At 39.4% G+C, this 25,655-nt stretch overlaps 1 protein-coding gene across 1 annotated transcript in view; it reads right to left on the bottom strand.

Moving 5' to 3' along the window:
• slc49a4 (solute carrier family 49 member 4) overlaps window positions 1-25,655 on the bottom strand; it is a 40,526-nt gene that overhangs the window by 2,768 nt on the left and 12,103 nt on the right. Inside the window, exons 3-8 of the mRNA XM_058391580.1 lie at window positions 23,006-23,274; window positions 20,691-20,820; window positions 14,024-14,132; window positions 11,362-11,429; window positions 8,906-9,033; window positions 6,178-6,360 (exon numbers count right to left, since the gene is read on the bottom strand). Of these exons, the coding sequence (XP_058247563.1) occupies window positions 6,178-6,360; window positions 8,906-9,033; window positions 11,362-11,429; window positions 14,024-14,132; window positions 20,691-20,820; window positions 23,006-23,274 (887 nt within the window). The remainder of the gene's footprint in view (window positions 1-6,177; window positions 6,361-8,905; window positions 9,034-11,361; window positions 11,430-14,023; window positions 14,133-20,690; window positions 20,821-23,005; window positions 23,275-25,655) is intronic.

Below are 25,655 nucleotides of genomic sequence, written 5' to 3' on the forward strand. Positions count from 1 at the left end.
AGGCAAAAATGTATTATTATTATTATTGTTATTGTTATTATTATTATTATTATTATTGTTGTTGTTGTCGTTATCATCATTATTGTTGTTGTTATCATCATTATTATTATTATTATTATTATCATCATCATTATTATTATCATTATTATTATTATATCTATATAAACATATATTCTATTCTATTCTATTCTATTCTATTCTATTCTATTCTATTATCATTAATAATAATAAACTTGCACACCTATGACATTGGTTTCTGATCCCCTCATAAAATCTGTTTATTTATCGTTATCATTATATTTGTTCCATTTTAATAGATTTCATAATCTTACGTTGTTTTCCTGAATGTGGAGTTTCGGCACCGAGGTTTGAGTAAAACTCTTTCAACTACGTTTTATATCAAGCACTCCATCGTCGAACCATGAAAATGAATCCTTCTAGAAACTGAGCCGTTATCTTTATTTATTGTGCTGGTCAGGCTTTTCACTTCACACAGGCAGCCACTTCTTCACTGCAGCACAAACTTTATTTCGGTGCTTTCTCGCTGTGAAGAAGTAAATTATATTGTGCAGATTGTCTGTATTGTTCAACAGAACATTTTACAATATAATTACCCCTAGTATCCAATCAAAGTTTATTAGCTCAACAATAAGCTTAGGTTTAAGTCAGTTAGCTTTTAACTTTTATATACTGCAACAAAAAAAACGGCATCTTAGCAAGTTAAAATATCTTGAATTTAGAATTTCCTTTATGGGAGATTACAAGGCACTAAATCTGAGAATATTGAAGCAATTTTAAAACATTTTTACTCATTTCAAGCTTGTTTTATTGGCAGTTCATTAATCTAATTTCTAAAGTACTTATTGCTAGAAAGAAGAAAAATTATCTGGGAAAAGAATACGAAAATTGAAAGCTCATAACTAGGCAAATATGTCTAGAAAAAGGCTTTTTCTTATGTATGGTTTTATGTAAGCTCATCATAGGATATACTGAATAAATATAACTATATTCACTTGCTAAGATGTAGTTTTTTGCAGTGTAACTTCTCCCACTTTACTATATTCTTCCCCTCGCACTTAACCACAACAAATAGCACACAAGAGACCGACATAACAGGCATCCTGCCAAGCAGGTGATTATCACAAATAATACCTAGATACAATCTGGATTATGGTTATTCAGACCCAAAAAAAAAGCTAAATGTGTTTTTGTGGTTTGGGGAAAAAAACGAGCAACTAATATGGAATGTTCCTAACTGTTATTCTTACGTGGAATTATCCGTCACTTACTCCTAATGTAACTCGAGGAACAATGGAACCATTCAGAGGAAAACAGCAGAAAGAAAATTTCAGAAAACTCAAAAGTTTTACTCTTTTGAAGCTGATAATATGCTCACCACAGCTTAGCTGTAGATAACAGCGAGAAGCTAATAGTGAAAATAAAATGACAAGCAGCTTTAAAGGTGTTATATATGCACTCTGTTACTGATAGATGAAGCCTGGGTTGTGAGAGTGGTAATTATGAAAGCGCTCGTAAAGGAATAGTGCACAGTGTAATTGAAAGCTATTAAGTCTTTTATTTAAATATATGAACAAAAACTAAATTAAAAAAGAGGACAGCAGGACTATTGCCAAGCCTCTGCTTTGGCCTTACTGAGAATAAATTACACAGCATCTGCGAAGAGTACGCAAACAGGTCCACACACACAATGCACTGAGTACCTTGCAGTGTCTGCTTCTGCCCTGATAAAGATCTGGGACTAAATATATCACAGAGCAGCTCAAACTCCCAGACCCCTAGGACAAGGGAGAGTGCACCTCTTAATTCAATAGACGAGCAGGTTTTAATTTGACGGCTTTGTGAAACCAGATAACAGGTTGATCAATTGCCCCTGAAGAGTGAGCTGTAATCGATGTTGGAAGGTGAAATCCATGCTGGGTCAGCTGCTGTGCCCATTTTGAGCAAATGATATGATTCGGGTTTGCAGCACAGTCCATATCAGTAAGAGAAAGAGGACAGAGAGACGGTGTGAGCTCCAAGAGGGAGACGAGACAGGCAGAACGGCACAGAGGAGCTCCTCCGCGAACGCCTGCTCATTAATCAGGCCTCACTAGCCGTTCGACAGCGCTGGGTTGTGGTGGCAGGTTAATGGAGTTGTGTTTACCTAGCCGTTTTATCTGAGCCACACGCCTGCCCAGGTCTCATCAATTTAAAACAGAGAAAGGCAACATTAGTGGCAGGATGGTCACAGCGAATGCTAATGAGTTAGCATATCGCCCCACTCACACTCAAGTAATCCAATCAGATGTTCATAGAAACTCAAACAGCCCAGGAGCGGTCAACATCCAGCCCTCCAGCGCTAATGGAAATCGGTACACATAAAAAACGCAACAATTGAACCTTTCTGTCAGGAAAGGCCTCCACCAAGAACAAACAGATCTCTCTCGTTTCTCACTTTCCTCCTAGCAATCACACCGCAGCAATTATTTCCCCACCTGTCACTTACACAGCAGTTAAATTGCTGCTGTTATGTTTTATTCCTTTCCTCTCATCATGTTATACCTGGTGTCAAACGTGCAGAGATTGTTGTTATTAAGGCACCAATTTTGGCTGAGATGTTGCCTCTGGCCAGAGTCTTGGGGGGATTTGACGCACTGACAGGGCCGGAGAAGAGTGACAGTTTGAAAGCCTCCAAGGATAAGGACATGAAAGTGGACACAGGAGACATAAGCCCTCACCACCAACAACTCTGATATGTACCTCTTACTGCTGTAATTATTTCCAATCATCGCCCATTCAGTGCTCAGACTGACAGCTTCTATCCTTTAGGCTTAATGCTTTTAAATGCTGTAGCTCTGCATGTGGCTAATAGCTAGCCTAATTATTAGCAAGCTCAAGTGGTTCTATGTGAGGGAATTGACAAGGAGCTAAATTACACAGCTGCTATATGTTTCCACATTCCTCTACAGACAATAAAATCGCGGTGGTTCTTTCTGTATAAACATGATCACTTCACATGCCACCACTTTCAACTGAGATTCAAAACAGAAGATCTAAACTCTGTATTCTGAATGAGAAGCAGTATTTTTTTTCCCTTAAAACATGTCAGCATGTCTTTATCTTTATACAAAGCTAATGGCTAATAATGCATCCTGCATAACAGAAAAACAGGATGACCTTGCTAACCTGATTTCTTCACAGAGACAGACACTGCAGTGTTTCACTTTGTATTCCACCCACACCGGTGTGCAGAAAACAGTGGAATCAAACGTGCAAATAACTTTTCATCCTTACGTACACTCGCACACCCAAGGTGAGCGAGTAAAAATGGCACATGTCCACATGTCTAAATTTGTGTTTTAATCATATGAGGATGTTGGGAAATTCTCCAGCATTCGCTGGCTGTGTGTGACTCACGCTGGTGACAACAGCAGGAACAGAGGGGTGTGAACTGGAGCAAAACCACCAGGGTAAGGATCAGTATGGGGCTGTAAGTAGTTGACAGGTGGTGTTACAGAGCTTTGGACTTGGACCAAAAGCAAGTACCCAGTGACATGAATGAAGGATTTGAAATCTAGCCTGATGTTCAACGCTCCCTTCTCATCTGTATGAGCGACAAGATGGACGCTACTTTATTAATTACAAAATGGATAAACAGTGTAAGTGAGTAAATCTTCAGGGAAGGTTTAGCAACTTTTCTGCAGAAGTGAAAAGTTACATTTTGTTTAATACTTGAGCACTGTGCCACCTTGATATTTTTAATTTAGAGAACGATGAAGGAGAGGTCCACTAATTCTTATAATAATTATGCTAATCAACAATCTATATAGCGATTTATCAATTTTCTAGCAGAGACTTTCTTATTAATGTTTACTCACCAATTGCTAGCTAGTGTTAACTGAAAATCCATCTAGCACTATAAACAAGCATTAATCCTACATGGAGGGAAAGTGTATATACACATCAAAGTCTGCTTTGTGCGTATATAAGCTCTGAATAAAGTCTGTTCTTTCTGTGAACGTGCTGCCTAACAGTATTTAGAAGAAGAAAAAAAGAGAAATAGTTTGCAGTTTGAGGAAAAGAACCTGCATGAAGATTCTGATGAAACAAGAAGTAATCCATAAGATCCTATAGTATATATACCAGTGGCAAGCCCAGATGAGCCATTAACCCCACCCCCGCTCTCAGCTATAGAATATAGAAACAGTACACATTAAAATGTAAAGATCTGGACTCAATTAGGCCCACAGGTATGGACAGTCACACAGCTTTGTTTGTGATTGATAACAGAATCAGATTAGAAAAGCTGAGCTCTCCTAATCGCACTGATCGTGCTGTAATCTTCTCTGGAGGATCAACAGGAAGGCAAAAGCTGCATGAGGAAATCCATCACCCTGCTTCCTCAAGCTAATCCAACAGGCTCAGTCTCACACACACACACACACACACACACACACAAAAAAATCTATCCAAAGGATCTCATAGCTGGCAGGACTAACAGCACTGTGTGATGGAGTCTGCTTGAAACATGCTGTTTCCTGAACATTGCAATTCACCCGTTATCATCAAACCTCAACAGGTATCAGCAAAAATTAGAAATACACCCAAACACAGTGTGTTGCCAGCATTAATGTATATGCATGAGCATCTGCCATCTGTCGAAAGCCTTTAGGAAGTGAAGGTACTGTCCACAGATGAGGATTTCATGCCACATGGCTTGTTATTGAGGAAGGTGCCTGTGTCTAACTTATGTGAGCAGCCAATTCCAGCAGCAAGGAAAGATGAAACAGAGTTGAGATATATGGCAATCATAGAGCTCTCACTTACCCATCTGCTCACCATGAGGAATATATCACAGAGCGTTTCATCAATATTCAACAGGTAGATTCTATTTACGCATGAGAATCCCTGTCAATCCCTCAGCACATTTTTCATCACCTCACCTGACTGACTTGTCCATGTGCATACCCTCATGCTGGAGGATAATCACCATGCAGGAGACAGAGGCCGGGTGGGAACAAGTTAACTTTTTTTTTTTTTTGGAAATGAATACCAATAGAAGAGCTCTGGGTATTGACCAGTTTCTAATATTGATCCAATACTCGCAAATTTTTGGAAGCAAAACTGTTGTCACATGAAACATTATTAAATGGAGTGATGATGTCATTCTCTAAGACAACTTGCTTCTTGAATTCACATCCAACATCTGTGTCGCATCACTCAACAGCGCACATGGCTGTGACAAAATATGGCAGTCAATATGGCAGAATGGAAAACGTGTAAAATCTGATTGAGATCCCTCATTTCATTTTGGTTTAATCCCTGATATTGAGCACCAGTTGTGGATCAGTATATCCCTCAACAGAAAAATACACAAGGCCAGATGATAAACAACTGGCAGACTGCAGTCCAGATGCAGCCCTAGTAAAGTGCATATGATCAAATCGAACTCCCAGCAAATGTCAGAACCGAATAAAGTATGAAGAAAAATCGGCAGAAGTTAAAATACTTCAGTTTTCTAAACACGAACCAGTTTGACTTCTGCAGCAGATCCTCTGCTGTAGCTTATACAATCACATGCTTTATGTAAATAATTTACCTGAAGGCAACTTACTGAGAAGGAAAAGAATCATCAAAGACTTTCATAGATATTTTTAATTCCTTTACCCTCTCAGGTCTGATTAGAGAAGTGTGTGTGAGATGTATGTGTTTATTCTCTTTTCAGGTTCAAAACAGATGTTTTATATCTCTAGAGTCAAAAGTGGCAAGTTCCAAGTACCAGAAAGTTCCAAGGGGAAAATAAAACCACTTCAAGTCTATAGACACTAATCACTATTGGATGAATTGTAACTGTTGTCACCACTCAGTCATGTTGGGTGCTTTATCCCAGCACACTTGGCCTTTGTTAAATCAGCTCAACTAATTTTATTCATGTGGATTGCCTATTCCTAGCGTGATGGGGGAAAAAAGTCAACAATATCATATCACTTTTCAATCAGTAATCAAACCTTGTAACAGTTACAGGCTATGGCATCAACACTGAGGTCCAGACTGATCATGTTTCTGCGGGAAGTTATTTTCAAGCTTTCTTGCATGTCTTATTAACATAGTGAATTAAGCAGATCTATCAGGAAACTATATAAAAGCAAAGTTAATCCTGTTGTGAGTATAATTTACCTGTGAAGTAGAAGGTGAGAAAGAAAAGGAGCAGGCCTGTGAAGAGATTGCTGAGGAAGGTGACCACACCACAGGTGATGCCCTCTGGAACAGGGTACACTGTCTCAATGAAAAGCTCGAAGAAGATGGGAATGCTGCTGTTGATGAAGATGCCCACCAGGATACAGGAGGTATAAAGTGTGGCTGAGGACACAGGAATTTGTGAAAGGTCAGACCTATTATCATATTGCCCATGCCCAGTATAAACCAGTTTAAAAAAAGACACATTTAAGCATACATGTGCAAAAGCCTTACCTCATTCAAATGTGATATTTAGTATTGCTTATATATACTGTATACTCATTGGACACCTATACATTCATGCAATGAGCCATAAAATCATGCAGGTACAGGTAAAAAGTTTAGCTAATATTAATATCAAACACAAGGATGTGGAAAAAATATTATTTCAGTGACTTTGACAATGGCATGTTTGTTTTTGCCAGACAGACTGGTTAGTGTTTTAGAAGCTGCTAATCTCCTGGGATTTTGATGCACAACAGTCTCTACACAGTCTGAAAACACATAACATCCGATAAGACTACTAAACCTTTCCCTGATTGTCCTCCCATGAAGGTGGGGCTCTTCGGTATTAATCCAAACAAGGGTAGGATATTTTATGAGGCTTAAAATACCAAATATTGTTTAGAAATAAGACAGAATTCATGTACACTGAGCAGTTTGTTGTTTTCATGATATGTTATAGCAGCAGTCGTTAAGCTCTTCTTAACACACACACGCACACAGACGCGCGCACACACACACACACACACACCCTGTCCCCACCCCCATTTGATTGATGAACAACATTTATATAATAGACTGCTCAAAAAAATTAAAGGAACACTTTTTAATCAGAGTATAGCATCAAGTCAATTAAACTCCTGGAATATTGATCTGGTCAGTTAAGTAGCAGAGGGTTGTTAATCAGTTTCGGCTGCTTTGGTGTTAATGAAATTAACAACAGGTACACTAGATGGGCAACAATGAGATGACCCCCAAACCAGGAATGGTTTTACAGGTAGAGGCCACTGACATTTTTCCCTACTCACCTTTCCTGACTGTTTTTCACTAGTTTTGCATTTGGCTAGGGTCAGTGTTACTACTGGTAGTATGAGGCGATACCTGGACTCTACAAAGATTGCACAGGCAGTCCAACTCCTCCAGGATGGCACATCAATACATGCCATTGGCAAAAGGTTTGCTGTGTCTCCCAGCACAGTCTCAAGAGCATGGAGGAGATTCCAGGAGACAGGCAGTTACTCTACGAGAGCTGGACAGTGCCACAGAAGGTCCTTAACCCATCAGAAAGGCCGGTATCTGCTCCTTTGTGCAAGGAGGAACAGGATGAGTACTGCCAAAGCCCTACAAAATGACCTCCAGCAGGCCACTCGTATGAATGTCTCTGACCAAACAATCAGAAACAGATGTCATGAGGGTCCAACGTCCTTTAGTGGGCCCTGTGCTCACTGCCTGGCACCATGGAGCTCGATTGGCATTTGCCATTGAACACCAGAATACACATGTCCACCACTGGCACCCTGTGCTTTTCACAGATGAGAGCAGGTTCACCCTGAGCACGTGACAGAGGTGAAAGGGTCTGGAGAAGCCGTGGAGAACATTATGCTGCCTGTAACATCATTCAGCATGACCAGTTTGGTGGTGGCTGAGTGATGGTGTGGGGAGGCATATCCATGGAGGGACGCACAGACCTCTACAGGTTAGACCATGGCACCCTGACTGCCATTAGGTGTCAGAATGAAATCCTTAGACCCATTGTCCCAATTTTTTCAGGGTGTCTTTTAATTCAGCCCACTGTAGGTTGATCATTTTAATTTCCATCAATTTCCATAATTTCCAACGATGTGGCATCCTTTCATTCCTAACACATTACTTAGTCCATATCAGTATAGATACCCATATTTTTCCAGATATTTTTCCTTAATGAGATCTGATGAAATGATCCTTTCATTTTTTTGAGCAGTGTATAAAACAGCTTCCATGTTTTCAGTCTACTCTATGGGGCGGTTGGGTTATGATAGAGGCAGACCAGTCGTTGAGTAGGGCTGAGAAAGAGACTCAAACTATTATCATCCCTGAGTTTGGCTCTATACTTGTACTTGTACTTGTTGAAATCGCTCCATGTCTAATCAGCAGTCCAGCTATGAGGACTACAAGCCACAAATTGCTAAACCCATGTGACTTCTTACAATAAGCAGTAAATTAGTTATATAATATCATCGGCAGGTGGTGCCATTAGGCGCGTATTTTGAGTTCATTCAAAAAAAAGTTTTCCCTCAACCCCCTGCTTAATACTTTACCCCAACTTAAGAACTACTGCCTTATATTACGGCCCTCAGACATCATATCTGGCATGTGTGCCAGGCAGAGAAAACCCAGTCAGCCCAGATTGGTGCGTCAATATCACTGTGAGAGTGCCCATAAAGAAACAGGTGCCAAGCAAGGGATGATTATGGATGTCCATGTTTAAGCTGGCTGATCTGTGGGGCATATGTTCATATCAGCCCAGCTTTCATGGAGCCCCAGTCCTCGATTCCCTTCACTGAGCTGGATCTAATGAGCTCCTCTGGCTCAGCTCTTTTAGTTCTCCCACTGCAGTTTGCATTCACAGCTGTTTGCCACTTTCACGTCTTCACACTACAAAAAGGTTATATTTGTTTCAGACTACCTTTAGTGGAGGGCAGATGAGTAAGCCTGGTCAAGCAGGTGAGTGTAAACCAAGTGGCTGCCAGTGAGGCTCCAGCCAGCATCAGCACTGCAATCAGCTTCAGCATGCCCCGGATAGAGTCCGCAAACCTGCAAGAGAAACAAGACATAAAATGAGAACAGTTAACACAGACGGTTCATCTTTTTCTCTTTTTTTTGTTTTGGCTCTCAGCAAATACAAAACATCTGGGAGATGTTATATTTGGTAGAAGTGCCAGAGGAGCCCTAGTAAAACTGACTAACAACTTCAAACACACATGAAAGCATCCAGGTCAATGTAGTCAGCATAGACAACATTCTCCCTCCACAAATTTTAATTAGTACCTCTTATCATGTTTAGATACGAGTGTCTCCAGGACATTTCTCTACAAGGTGGAAATCCGGTGAGGAAAAACCTGAAGTCAAATCAGTTATTAAAGACTGATATAAAATCCATCTTGTCAGACTGAAACAGTTCACACTCTACATGGGAGAGCATGGGCATAAAAGTGAGAAAGTGAGAGTTTAATTAGAGGTCTAGTTGATGCTTTGGGAAGTTATTGAACTGCACACTATTACAAAATGCATGATGTAGCGCCATTGTTATGAATAATGTGAAAGCAGAATATATGTGCACTCACTGGCTACTTCAAGTCCTAATCTTCTGCATGATGACACGAAAGCTATCTTGCTGGAAAGGAATGTCTAGAGTAAAATACAACTTCACTCTATGCAATCTGCTACCTGTTCACTGCAGCCTGGACCCAATATTGTTTAGTGTACCTATAAACCGTCATTTTGTGCTCTAAAGGCTTTGAAGGGTTTGGCAGTTTGCTTTTTATATCAGCATTTGTGGAAAGCACTGCATGAATAAGGAAACAGCTTAAAGAATGTTGGGGGGGGGGGACAGTTGCAGAGGAAACATTCATAAATTTTGTCATGTGAAAAATAACAAGTACACTTGATGCATAAGACCAAAACAATTAAGCAAAGAACCATACATTCAAACTCCAGGCATGGTAATTTCTCCTCCTCCTGGTTAATAGAAACAGAAGTTTTAAGTTTAGCTTACCAGTGATTAAACACTCTTCAGGTTGGTAATGGGCCACTGCTTGATGGATGGCATTGGGTGTTTCCTTCTAATAACAGCAGCGTTTGTCCTTATTCAAGCAGTCTTGGGACAATTAATAGTTGCAGGACTGTTCATCAAGTGTCTCAGTGTGCGCTGTGCTGCACTGCACTACCTGCTAATTGTTCATCTGTTCGGATGAATTCTGCCATGTCGGTGAACAAGGACTCTTCTTTGAAAAGGACAGTATCTATTAAAAGCACCTCTGGAGCCGAATCAATTAAAATGTGCGGTCATCACCCCTGGAGCTGAGTGTTAATGCAGCCATTTTTCTACAGCCAGAACACAGCCCACTGGGCCACGTCTGTGCAGCGGCACTGGGGTATCTAATAACTTACACACATTCGTGCATTTGCATTTTGATTCATGGCAGAGAAAAAGCACTGAGGCCCTGTACACTGTATCTCATGCCGACCCATTAATGGCATGTAGCCCTGAAAACGATCAGTAACGGCACCACAAAAGAAAAGGCTGCCAGGAGGAAGAACGAGGGGCATCTGTTGCTTCTCTGAGGCCTCCCTCTGCACTCCCAACAGAGCCTCCATTTAGTCCTCACAGACGTGCATTTTCACACACAAGCGTACACACAACAGAGGAGAGCCAATCAGCCAGGCGTCTGGTTTCTTTAATCAGTCTCTCTGACTCGCTATCCAAGATGCAGTCCACTGTTTATCTGAATAACAAGCTGATAAAGAGCATTTTAGAGGGTTGTACTTTGCCCTTTAGTCATTAAACGATGTAAGCACTAGATCATCATTTTCTACTAATTGTACTGCTGCCCCAATGCTAACCCTCTGACCAAAGAGTTGGCATCTGACTGACAGAAAGAGTTATGCATTAATTTTCTTAATTACCTTTTTTGAATGCTGCCATTCCCTGGAACTGCTGACTGAACCCAGGGGGGAAAGTGTTTATTCATCAGTACTAGTCAGATCCCATCTTTCCTTGTATAGACAAAGTTCAGTTTATCTGCACTAGTGCCTATCCATCAGGCTTTGCAGCATGGCCATTTCATTAGCATTTTTAGCTGCCGTTCATCACAAACGTGATTTTAATAAATTACATGGGAGAGGATGAATTAGTTGCGGAGCCTGGGAGAATCCAAATGGTCAGGAGAAAAAAAAAATGTGCGCTTTACAAAACGGTGACATTGACAAAACAACACCTTTCAAGGTTGGTGAATATACAGTGAGGAGAGTCATTTATCTCTATACAGCACCGACACAGGAGATTCAAAAGCGATGCTATATTATGTACAGAGCTATTTTACATAAGACCTCAATTAATTCGCCTCTACTTAATGTGCTTACCTTGCCATGGCTACTCCAAACACACAGCCTCCAACAATAGACCAAAAGCCTATCCATCCAGCATCTACCTGTTAAAAAGGAAGAGAGACAGAGAGAGAGACAGAGAGGGAGACAGAGAGGAGACACAAAATAAAAAAAGACAAGAAACAACATGAGAATTATTCATTGCTTGTGATGCAGAGGCTATGCTCGTTGAAAAACTGGTTGCAGGATGAAACAGAGTGCCTGTCTTCTGAGAGAACATGTCAATCAGTTGGACAGCAAATTGCCTGACTGCATTCCGTGCAGCATGCATGACTAGAGCGCAAGCTTTAAGCAGAACACTTTTATTTTTTCCTGCTTCAACTCTAACAGATGTCATAAATCAGACAGTGCAGTGATGGGCACAGCTAAGGTCAAGCATGGTGATAGTGATTTGGTATCAGGGGTTGTATTTCAAGAAGATAAAATACAACCTAGACATATAACCGCAGGACGCTCCAAACCAAGAACTCGATATGATGTGTGTCAAACCGCCCGAGAAGGCACTAAGCGCTCTGTAACTAAGGAACACAGTGTGGTGCACTAATCTTCAGTGTACAGCCAATCAACTCAAATCAAAAACAGATTTACATTCTGCATCATGTGCAAGTTCTTATCTAATTCCCTCAACAGACAGGTCATTAGCTGCCTTCATACATTTGGGTTTTCTCACAAATGCAAAATGCTACTTCATATCAAGGTTAGCATTTACACTAATTAGTCAGGCAAATATGAAACATTTTAAACTCATTTAGCTGCCAGAAAGCAAACATTTAATGTGGAGGAAAGAAGTAAATTAATGTCTATATGCTAAGTGGAATGAGAAAGGACAAGATTTGTGGTGTGTTAAGTGTAATTATGCATTTTTAAGCATGGTCAATAATCAGGAAATGAGTCTAGGAAGCCCGATTTAGAGCCAATGCTTCAGGCTCTTGGTACATGTGTGTGTTTATAGGCCCTTAGTTCTTGCTTTGTAGAATCCTCGGGGCAAACAAACATTGCATCAGTCCTGGAAATAAGCTCTTTTCACATAAACCATTAAAGGAAATGACTTTAAAATGTTTAGCCGTGCTTTTTTGGCAGTTTTGGACAAACCATGGCTGTGTTGTGCTTGTCAATCTAAACTAAGCTCTTTAGGGCAAACTGACGACATCTGATTTATTAAAATAGCTAAGTAACTGCTCTTCTTAAAAATTCAGCCACGTCTACTGTCTTCTATGGATTTCGTCCATTCGGTTTGACTCTCTGAGCCAGAACGATGTCTGGTTCTGGTCTGAATGCCTGTCTTGGTATAGAGCAGTATGCAGGTGGAAATAGTTTAATAATTTAAACATTCTCCTCAGTGCTTCTATCTCACTGTGTACATGTTTGAAATTGAAGTTTAGGGAGAGAACAACATTCAGCAGAGCAGAAGTGTACACCTCCAGCTATGTCTATAGAGACATAAGGACAACGGACAGTGTATGACTTTATATTCATTTGCAGTCAAAGAAAATAAAATTTTGATCCTACATTTTATCTGTAGCTGCCTAAGCAAAGTAAAATGTAGTCTGGTCAAAGCACACACAGGATCAAATCAAATAAACACTCCATGCACAGCCTGCTTCAATTGACATGGCACAACTCTGTCTCCTTGTTGAACATTATTTCTTTTGAAAGAACTTTGAAAGGTCCTCTCAATAGAAGTGGCCATAAAAGCAGGGAATGCTTCAGGTGGTTGCATCATGAATGACAATCATAATGGGAAATGAAGCTTGAAAGAAACGAGCATCTCTCTAACAGCTGTATGACACAAAAAAAGGACAATGTGTCTCCTTCTTGGTTGATTTCTTGAGGAGTAACACCTGTCTCATACTAAATGTTAACAGGTCACTGTCACGCACAGGATGCAGAAACATCTCTCTAAGACTGTGCCAAAACTGTTTAAACCCCTAGTCCACAGGGGCAGATGCAAATCTGAAGAGGGTGGAGAGAATCAGAGATGCTGTGATGGAGGACTTCTCTCATTAATCTGTAGAGCTGTTGAATGTGCCGTATTTTGGCAAACATGCAAATAGAGGAGTCTCTTGCATGTACGTTTGATTAGACACTGATGGGAATGGCTTTGGAGGATTTCATTTTTCACAAGGCAATAATTAGATTGTTACAACAGCTGATTTAAAGTGAAAAGTCTATTCACAGAGATCTGCAGGGTTTTAATGAGCTGGTTCAGGAAGAAAAACAGTTTTAGAAGATTTTTTGCTGTGGGCGCCCAGTCACTAATGATACATGTACACTCGGGGGTTAATTATGAGTCAAAATCAATACTGGACAAGCAAATTGCATTTTTGTGCATTTTGCCTGGATCACAATGAAAATGATCGTCAACACGGCATGAAAAGAAAGAAAAGGATTACATGTCAATACGCCCCCCTGCTCTCTCAGACTCTACTCAGAGGAAGTGTGTCTGGAATTATGCTGCTTTATGAAATAGTCAAGTCTCAATATTTAAGTTCTGTTGCAGTAATTCAAATTTCCTTTCGATACCTGGTGGTACCTTGGTGGTTAGAAAAAAAAGAAAAAGAAAATTGCTTGAATTAGTTCTATTCATTCAAAATAACCTACCTATGTGTTTTTCATATGAAGTGAGATGATTTCTTACCTGGCTAACTCTGACAGGAGTCAGAATCATGTCCAACACACCAGACCATCCAGCTACAACTCCTGTAGGCACTGAATAGGCAAGTGCGATCATCAGGAACCTCATGTTACTATAACAACAACAGAAAAAAAAAACATTCTGCTTATTCGAGCGAGATAAACACAAACATCCATTCTGATTAAAATACACAAATATCCATTATATCTCTAATCATAACCATTTATCTAAATTACAGAAACCTGAACCTGTTCTGCATTAACATTTCTGATTACATATCTACAAATTTATAGATCCTTTCAGTTTGGACAGACACTATATCTTGCCTGCTCATCACCAAGGAGAAATACCTTATTAAATATTTCTGAAAAAAAGAATGAACGAACTAATGAGTCGAACATGACTGATTAAACAGCCATTTTAACTCTGAGTCACTGCTCAGAGAATTTGATGACGGTTAGATGCCAAATTTTTAGAGCACATCTGACTGATTCCTGAGACCTGATTCATATTTTTAAGCACGGTGGGGTTCAACTCTGGTCCAAGGATTTTCTAAATACTCTTTACTCAATGCAAACAGAGCAAGATGAATCGTCTAAACACCTCAACCTTATAATGTCAAATTCATATAATTCCTGTTATTTTTAAAAATCCTACAACAGCAACACAGGTGTGTTTGTAATCAGATTTTACACAGCAGTGGAGGCTCAACGGTTAAGGTACTGGGTTACTGATTCAGAAGGTCAGAGGTTTAACCCCCTAGAACTGCTATGCTGTCAATGCTGGGCCCTTGAGCAAGGCCCTTAACCCTCTCTACTCCAAAGTGCTGCATCATGGCTGACCCTGCACCCAACTTCCTAATGAGCTGGAATATGTGAAGAAAAGGATTGCAACAATATTTAAAAAATTTTAAAGAAAAAAGGCATATTTAGGCATAAATAAATTCTTCAATTTTTGTCAAAGCACCATACATTACAGTAAAAGCATATCACTGCAAAACAGGATAATGAAGAATGACTTGGGTTCTGAGGGTTAGAGTTTTAAAATAGTTTGGCTTTTTGTAATATCAAAGTAATATTCCAGCCCAGGCAAGCAAGTTCAATAAAAATGGAAGACAAACCAACAGACAACATACTACAGAGATTGTGTTTTGATTTTGTGTGTGTGTGTGTGTGTGTGGGGGGGGGGGGGGGTTGGGGGGGTGTGGAAGAGAGAGGGTATATACTGCTCTGGAAAAAAATAAGAGACCACTGCAAAATAATGTTTTTTTCTTCCATGTGCATGTATTGGTGAGATGAACAGTTTTGTTTCATTTCTTGTGAACTGCAGACAATATTTCTCCTAAATTCAAAATATAACTATTGTTATTTAGAGTGTATATTTAAAGGAAATGACAACACATCAAAATAACCCAAGATCATGCAGTATTTGCAGAGCTTTAATAACTCAAATAAAACAAAATGCAAATAATTTGTAAACAAATTGTGTTAATGCTTTGGCTAAATAACATTAAGAAATCAGTATTTGGTGGAATAACCCTGATTTGCATGTGTTTTGGCTCCATGCTCTCCACCAGTTTTTCACATTGCTGTTGGGGAACTTTATACCACTCTTTTTGCAAAAAAGCAAACAGCTCAGCTTTGCTTGATGGTTTGTGACCATCCATCTTCCTCTTGATGACATTCCAGAGGTTTTCAATAGGGTTCAAATCTGGAGATTGGGCAATGGTCTCTTATTTTTTTTTCCAGAGCTGTATGTGTGTGGATATGGGGTTGCACACTCCATGCTGAATTTTGCACACATGTATGCGTTCTCACACTGAGCTTCTGTAAATACATCACTAGATGAGATACAAGGCCACATCTGCTGGTATGTGAAGCAGGAGAACAATGGTAAGAAATTAAAATTTTCATTCAGTGTTAGAAATGATAATCGTTATAATGACAAAAGAAGTTTCAAATCCCAGTTATCTTAATGGGGAAATGGGCTTGGGGCTTTTTCTCCAGTATAATGGTTTAACCAAGTGACCGTGTCAGTGAGGAGAGGAAGAGAGGAAGAGAGAGAGAGAGCGAGAGAGAGAGAGAGAGAGAGAGAGCGCAGAGATGCAATGTATGAAGGAATCCTTTTGTGTAAGAGTGTTGATTATAACAAGGCAGTTTTATTTACTCATTCGTCATTAATAACCACTTTATTCTTATCCTTGTACCAGGACCATTGGATGTGATGTGGGAACACACCCTGGATGTGATGTTGCAGTTCATTTTGAAACATCCTACATACACACATCTCATTTGCACCTAGGGGCAATGACCCTGGCCACAAAGGCAGTGTGCAGCATAAAATGACATAAAACAGTTAAAATCTGCACCAACAAGAGCAATCAGTTCTATCTTCACCAGCCCAGATGTACATGGTCTTTTTTAGCATTGCTTTCAGTACATGGCTTGTGGGAAAGTAAAGCAGCTTGTGGTATCTGATCATGAACGTTTTTGTACGCACTGAACACCACAGAGCACTCTGAACTGTTGTAGATCTGCTCTTGGGGATGTAATTGAGATGACTGGGGAGATCTGGTAGTCTGGAAGAGTTTAAATGACAGCTGTACACCGACTGTTGAAAGTAAAAAAAAAAAAAAAAACCCTAAAAAAGTAAGATTAAAAATAATGTGCTATTGTTGAGTGGAATTTGTCCTTAAATGCAAGACAAGGACCACTGATTACAGACGCGGTGAACGTCCTTCACTTAACGGTCAGTCAGCTTGAAAGAGATTGGGATGGTTCATGATCACGTGATTCACTGGTCTGAAATATCAGATTGTACTGTGCATCCAGTTGATTGTAAAAGTAAAGCAGTGTGAGATGCATAGTACCTGCATTTATCAGTTTATAATTTAAGCAAAAGAATCACACTTTCAAGAGTCATAAACTTTCATGTGTATTCATAAATGTTGGTTTCTTATCTATACCTAACACCCAATTCATACAGAATTCCTCTGTAGCGTACTGTAGGTCCAGTGTTATGTACGCTTATCTCACACCCTTTATTTTCTTTTATCCTGCTTTACCAACATCGTCAACCTCTCATGCGTTCAATTGCTCTATTTGTGCGTAACTCATTAATCACTCTTGTCTTTAAGGGTTATCGCTTCTTAACATAATCTAATTTTGTTTTTATTTAACACAGTCTAATTGAAAGCAATGATAACAGCTGCCGTAAGAGAGACGTGGATGCATTACTCTTTATTTAAACTAGGTGTTCAAGGCATATCGAAGTGTTTATTTTGTTACCAACTCCTCAGCTTTCCTGTCACACAAAATCTATGCAGCCTTTCAGCCAAGTGACAGAGAGATAAATGTGTGCAGGACAGCGACTACACCGAGCTGACAGCAGAGCTAGCTCTTGGCCAAGTGTAATTATAGAATGGAGCAAGTGCTTAGCAACAAAGCTTTGTCTTCTGTGGCTTCATGTCACCATGACATACGTTTATCTTTAGTCTGTCTCAGTCCTACATAAAATATTATAAGTATCATACTTGCTAACATGTGATTTAATTGTTACTAAGCATTTCATTTCTTTAAGTAGCTGCGTGTAAAGATAAAATTACTTCTAAAGAGAATTTTCAAAAATAAAATCACTGCTTCAAACTTTTAACACAATTTTAATATATCAGCTTATTAATTCAGCTATCTGTCCTAAATCAAACAATTCAACATATTCAAAAAATGTTCAAGTTTCTGGAGTAAAACTAATAAAAGTATATTAAGTTACAAGAGAAAGGAATGGAAGAGTGGATCCAGGCATGAGTACTGGAAGGGGTTAAACAGTTTCTAAATACATTTTCCCAATTATTTCCTTAAGAATGTACTAACATACAGTATCTGTTAGGTGTTTTAAAACGACTAGACATCACTAATCACACAAATCTGTGTAGAACGATCAGCCTCATCTTTGCATCGAGTCATTTTGCCTTCATTCACCAAAAATCAAATACCTGAATAGTCATGAAATCCAGTCCTTCAGTCCTCATAAATAAACACAACACAACACACAAGTCTTAAGATTTCAGCATTAAAACATTCCTCAATTAGATCTGTCTGTAATCATCGTCTGATACAAAAATCCCCAGCTATATCATTATGTCATCTATTAGCATTTCTAAGAGAATCTCTCCAATCACTGCATTAGAGCACCAGGATGACGAGTGTCTCAAGGTCCCCTTATAAAATCAGCCATTCTCACCTGGATTTCTGTCTGCGCTTCAATCACTCCCATCCCAATTATAATCATCAGCCATGTTCACCCACCCTCCTTATGTTCCAAATGCACCCTCCCCGATTTCCATGAGTGGGTGAAAACCAACAATACATCCCACAGCCAGCTCAAAGACTCACCAGACACACTTTTATTTCTTTTTTTTCAGACTTTTGTGATGATTGCTTTCCCCCCTCTTTATTTAAGCTTCACACATTGAATTCTGTTGAATGCAAACTTCTGCAACACAAAGTCTTTCTGTATCAGACTGAAACTTTACCCAGATGTAGATAGAAGTGTGTAAGTGCTGCTGTGGCCTCAATGGTGTAATCGTGTTTTGATGCAGCACCTTTTCCCAGTTGAACCCGTTTCATTAACCTTACAGCAGCAGAATAATCAATACCCATACACCAGCAGGAGCTTATTTGGATATAGTACAGAAGCATTTCAGGCTCATTATCTGTGAAATATTTTGTACGAGCCTGCAAAGCAACAACTAACTCTGGGCAGTAGAAGATCAGTGGGTAAGACGTTGATCTACTGACCAGAAGGTTGTAAGTTCAAATCCCAGCACTGCCAAGCTATCCTTGTTGGGCCCTTGAGCAAAGTCATTAACCCTCAACTGTTATATATATGAGATAAATATAAGTTGCCCTGGATCAGGGTGTCTGTACAATACTGCAAATGTACACTAACTGTTGTTCATTAAAGCAGGTCATGCTGAAATGCCTCAGGAACTAAGCATACTAATACTTTTTTCTCTAAGCCACACTAATCCACACTTAGCACACTAATCAAGCTCTGAATAATGCTTTTTGTAAAGATGGAATGAAATGATATTATTCAGAGCATTTGAGAGAGACTTGACTCAAAAAGAAGTAATTAAATGAGCTATATTTCAAACTCCAGAGATATCTACGCCTGAGAAGAGAAATTAGTTTCACAGATAACTTAGAGTTCTGAGAAACTTACGTCTGTCCCTCATCTGCAGTGTTCTGTGAATGTGCAGAAGCATTACAGAGCTTAGGCTGTTGCTCGACTCTGATACGATATGAAATGTCATGTATTCGTCAGCTAGACTCCAGTCAGCAATACAATATGAATTCATTTCAGCTGTCTAGATGCATGTACAAAATACACAAACAAGTATGCTGTTGTGCTGTTTGCAATATTCTAATTATAATTCATTCTGTAGAAAGTTTGTGTTTGTTTGAGAGCAGAAAATCTGGTGTCCCTCTGTGGTTTGACCTGGCAGATTAAAAAAGACGGGGTCCTTATGCCAATGCCGCTGGATGCTCACTTCTTTCCAGGGAGCAGCCTTCAATCCATTCCAGCAGAGCTGAGGCAAACAAACCCAGGGCAAGGAACAGTCGCTTCTGATTGGTAAACAGTGACACTGGCCCTGGCTTTGATAAACAACCTCTATCAAAAGAAGAAAACTGTGTACGCTGCATTCAGGATGAAGTCGGCAGGATGAAGACTCGTGTGGCCAGAAAGATTGCAGAAAAAGATGATCTATTTAACATGCAGGGACAGTGTCTGCCAAACTTAAGACTTCATAATTACTCTACGGGGATAGAGCCACATCTTTGATGTGCATTAACTAACTAGAGCAGATGGTGAGTGGCGAAATGACAAGACCCTATTCATTAAGATTTTCTGTCCCTTACGTCCAGACCGAATTCATCTCTTCACTGGTTCTTCTGAATTGGAAAACCCACATTAATCTCATCCAGATCTCTAAATGTGTAGAGGTGTTGCTCAAAATACTTTGAAAGCATCTGCGTGGTTAGAGCAACAGAGCACTTGTGCTACATTTGCATTAGATTTCAATACACATACAGACAGTTATGTCCTTATTTTCCCTGTTCTTATGTAACATATATTTTGCCTTACATCACAATTCATTCCTATATTCTCTGTATGGGGAAGAAACATGAAAATATGAACGTCAAAGGTTTTTCAAATTTGTTTAAATCAAACTTTCTCGCCACATCAAGTTAGGAGGGATTTGTTTTGGGTGCATTTGTATGATCAGAATTAAATCTCTCCAGTTAACCTGGATACATTTTTTCTTAACTACACACATCCTCACATTCACAGAAAAACTCAATATGACAATATGAAGGAGACGAATGAAGAAAATCCATTTATACCAACAAACCTTTTAGATGTGGCAGGATTCGCAAAGGGCTATTGATTACTAGCATGTTGTGATCATTAGTATAAAAAAACATTTTTAGAGATTTAAAAAAAAATAACACAGAGCCACAATTTTCTTTTTAACCCTGAAGCTACAGAGATTGCAGACTCAATATTTGGTGTTGTGTGCATTTATGCATAGGTGTATATCTTAAACATCGTGGAAACTAAAGTTCTGTAAATAGTGCATGTTGGGAGTTTGTTTGTACCGAAATACCTCAGTAATCTGCAGATGCTGCTCCGGTAGCTGAGTCGCTGGCTAGCTGCTGCTACGCTGGGTGGAATGGGCGGCCTGGATGGAAAATAGAGTAGCACGACTGTGAAGAGGACTGCAATCATCGCCGATTCTGCACACAAAACAGATAAGTTAAGTTGTCTTTATTTGTCACATATACATTACAGCACAGTGAAATTCTTTCTTCACATATCCCATCCTTGGGGGTTGGGGTCAGAGTGCAGAGTCAGACATGATATAGTGCCCCTGGAGCAGGGTGGGTTGGGGGCCTTGCTCAAGAGCCCAGCAGTGGCAGCTTGGCAGTGCTGGGGCTTGAACCCCCAATCTTCTGGTCAACGACCCAGAGCCTTAACCACTTGAGCTACCACCACCCCGATAACATGGGTAAGTCACAGAGCCATTACCTCTATTCTAATCTCGCAGAATTGGTCAGGCTTGAAGATAAGCTTGTTAAGTATACTCCGTATGCATGTACAGTTACGTATGCTATCTCAGACATTAAATGCACCATGAGAGAGAAGGATCCCAAGCAATATCATTAACAGCCACATTTATCTGGAGTTAACTAGGAGATGGGAAGATTTATTACACTCCTGCACAGTAAGGAAACACATAACGAGGCGAGTGATCGTCTCATTAACCCGGCAACAGACACATCCGCAATAACATATTAACTGTAATGCGACAGCCTCAAATTTTGATGCTATAGTTTACATCTAGATTAGTCTCAGTGTGCATTTCTGTGTGCTTTATAGCACAGTGCTGTGGACCGGTCAGAAGGTATTGATTAAGTTTCTAGTGCAGCAGAACTGACAGTAGTCATTATAGCAGTTGGCTGTTAAGAAAGGTTTAACTGTACGTTCTAATAATGATTTCTACAGTGATAGCTAATTCACAGAGACTTGCACGGTGTATGCTCTACATGATCTAAGACTAATAATAAATGGATAAAATATGTGTTGTTATTGAAGAAAGAAAAATATATATTCGTTGATATGGTAACGTTTTCTGTAAATCGGTAATTTAACATTTAAAGGAGTTAGGAGAGGAGGCCTGGGGTTTAGTTATCAATCCTATTTATCCAAAAGTATTCAGTGGAGTTCAGGTCAGGGGTCTGTGCAGGACACTGTACTTATACTCCAACCTTGGCAAACCACATGCTTGCTTTGTGCACAGGGCCATTGTCATGTTGAAACATGTTTAGGCTCATTAAATGCATTGAAAGGAAATTTTAAAGCTACAGCATAGAAAGACATTATATACATTTGTGTGCTTCCAACTTTGTGTCAATTCTTTGAAGCAATCGATAGGATTTATATCATTATAGCTGTTGTAGCATAAACGATAACAGGAACTAACTTCCACAACATTAAAGGTAAAACTATACACAATTAAATATCAGGAAAATAATCAACTGCGGGGCAGCACGCCTTGTTAATTATAGACGCTGTCATTTTATTTCTTACATAGGTCAATGACTGTACATTTCTGTGCTTCACTCTACTTATGCTACAATATTCAGCTCTTTAGCTCTTAAGAAGATAAACTGGAGCATACATAGAGCATATCAGAAACCTGCAAAACAAAGTATTTAGTTAAGTATTTAATCTATTTAGACTAAGTATTAAGGACCTAAAAGGCTTTAATAAGCTGACACACTGCCAAGAAGACAGTTAAATTTTTGGATATTTCTTGCCTAGTTTTGTTAGTTTTTTTTTTATTATTATTATTCTTTGATCTCCATCCACATGAGGAAAAGGGAAACAATTGTCTTGGCCATGATTTGGATTCATCTGTGTTCATTTTAAAACAAAAGCATTTCTGTGAAACTGCTCTTGTCTGTGATTATAAGTTTCTCTGATGTTTATTTTAGGGAAGACTGACTCAAGTCCAAAAGTGTTGTATAATATTTTTTTTCCCAAGGGGACATGTCAAAATATATGAGTTCATTCCACTGCTTAGTGTTGCGTATGGTTGGACATTTCCTTCTGAATACTAAAGCCAACAGAATTTGTTCTGGGTTCGTACTTTGCAAATAGAAGAATCTTTCACATTTAAGCAAGGCAGTGCTTTATTCTGTTTCGGGGCTAGGTTTCTTTTCTTCCTTAAATGCTTTAATTTTCTGAATCAGTTAAGCAGGACAATGCCAGTCTCTGCTTTAAATACAGGTGAAGTCTAATGTTATGGAGATCTTTGATTCTTTATTTATATCAGGAATGAGACTGCTTTTCAGAGCAGAGGAAAAAAGGCATTGATGTAGAGACGGTTTTGTAAATTCAAAGGAGATGGTACTGTACCTGCATAGAGAACATATTGTATCCTGTCCCTGATGTGCTCTGGGTCCCAGTGCGTGAAGCTGTTCACTATATGTGTATCATTGGGTGCTGGAACAGCCAGAGGACCAATCAGGAAAGAGCAGGCGGCTCCGAGGTAGCCGACCAGTGATGCGATAGCTGTGGCTGTAGCCCTTTGATCTGGAGCAAACCATGTAGTGGAGAGAAGAGGGCCGGCACTCATAAGGGTTGGACCAGCTAAACCATTAAGAAACTGCCCACCATGAATCAACCTGCAAATTGAAAAGAAACACATTTCTTGAATTCTGCCACTTATAAAACATACCAGCTTTAGTACATAAATAAAGAACATTTTTGTTCACATTTTGTTAGTTTCCTCCAAGATACACACTGACCAAGGACATCATGCCATTTATTAAAACATTTATATACAAGTGTGTCAGGTGGGAAATACACCAAATCTGCTCTGAGCCTGCTGTTATATATAGACACACACACACACAATCAAGCAACTTACAGGACCTGGTGGATCTGCTGCTAACTACAGATTTATTTATTTATGGGTCAGACTTCTTTGTCCAGCATATCCGACAGTTCAGATTGAGATCTTGGGAATGTGGAGGCCAAGTCAACACCTTGAACTCTTTATCTTTCCTCAAATCATTCAATCACATCACTTATGTCACAAAGGCATGTACTTTGTCTGAAACAGTTTTTAGTTAGGTGGTATGTGTGACAGTATAATCCATATAAATGCCAGGATATCCCACCAGATAACTTCCCAGAGCATAGTGCATTTGGTTCCATCTTTTCCTCAGGTAGGTGACTCACACGCACCCAGCTGTCCACATGACTCATTAAACCGAGCCACCTTCTTCCATTGCTCCATGATCCAGTTCTCATGCTCATGTGTCCACTGAAGGTGATTTTGGGGGTGGACAGGAGTCAGCATGAGCATTGACTAGACTGCAGTTAGACAGCCCCATACATGTGTGTTCTAACACCTGTCTATCATAGCCAGCATTAACCTTTTCAGCAAATTGTGCTACAGTAGCTCGTCTGTGGAATCGGACAAGACGGACTAGCCTTCACTCCCCACATGCATCAATGGACCTTGGAGCCCCCATGATCCTGTAGCTGGTTCACCAGTTAGTAGGTACTAACAACTACATAGATCAGACCATCATGCTTGGCCATTTTGCTTGTCTAATATATTCCACAACTTAACAGGTGACATTGCACTTAATGAGATAAGCAATGCTAATTATATATGATTTTTCACACACACACACACACACACACACACACACACACACACACACATATATATATATATATACACACACACGTGTGTGTGTGTGTGTGTCATATATAAAATCAGACATAACATTGAAAACACTGCTGAGTGAAGTGAATAGCATCTGTGGAGTGGTGAAGTGAATAGCATATAGCCAGCTGCTGCTGTATGCATAAGACGTGTGGTTAAATAAAGAAAAACAATTTCTTTTACTTGTGCCTGGTAGACTGGAGAAAAGAAAGCCTCTGTAGGGAGCTTTCTGATGGTTTTGTGTTTCTGACTAAACTGGGCCATCACCTGTCCCCAGTGCACGGTGTGAGAGCCACCACAGATAGCAGAATCCCTTTCCATCTGCTACAGCTGATATGTAAACAATTGCAATCTGAAGCAAAGGAATGAATGCACAAAAAAAATGCTAGAAAGCAAAACATTCAAAATGGGTTGTCTTAAAAGTACTGAGGGCACATAAATAAAAACTGTGATTTAACAGTTATTTATTTTTAGTTCTTTCTATCAAGATTTTTAGATTACAAGTTGAAGAGATCACAGCATCAAATTCAAACATAATACACACAACAGTGTTGACTTTAAATGAACAACAACAACAACAACAACAAAATACCGTTTAACCACATGATTTTATACAGTTATATACAGAATCTATATTGTAGTATTAAAATATCAATTATATATTTTCTTGTTGTCAGCCAGGCACAATCCCCCCTGTTCACTGAATTTCTAAGTAGTGGCACTTCAAATGGGGAAAACTCTGGGTCTATGAGTAATAAAAATAAGTCAAAAATCAATAATCTGATTTCTGATGGGAGTGTTGCCACTTTTGAAAGTATAATATTATGTGATGATTAAGAAGGTGAAACAACAATCTATATCTTTTTTCCACTGTACTGTTGAAGGCTTCTGACTGGCCAGACAGTAATTCCACCTAACAGGTTTACATTATATTCCACCTAAAATGTTTATATTAATGCGCCTGTTCAAATATATAATTGTTTCTGTACCAACAAGTTACACAGGGACTTGCATGGTCGATGTTCCATTAAATCCAAAAGGATTTAAAAATATGAGTATTCTGTTTTAATGAGACATTTTTGGAAGGAGTCTCCAGTGTCAGTGCTTTGTAAGAGTCAGAGGTAAAGCTGCAACTTCAAGACAGCTTCAAATGTGACAAGCTGTATTTGTTTGTCTTATTAAACTCACAAAAGAGCAACGGTTTATAGCTGGTATAAAATAAGTGTTATAACATGAGATAACTTGTGTTAACTAAACATGACATTACAAAAGTTCAAACCAATCAAACCAATATGTACGCGTTGAGCAGCCCATTCCCTCCATTTC

The sequence above is a fragment of the Hemibagrus wyckioides genome, linkage group LG06 (genome assembly GCF_019097595.1).
Source record: "Hemibagrus wyckioides isolate EC202008001 linkage group LG06, SWU_Hwy_1.0, whole genome shotgun sequence".
NCBI lineage: Eukaryota > Metazoa > Chordata > Actinopteri > Siluriformes > Bagridae > Hemibagrus > Hemibagrus wyckioides.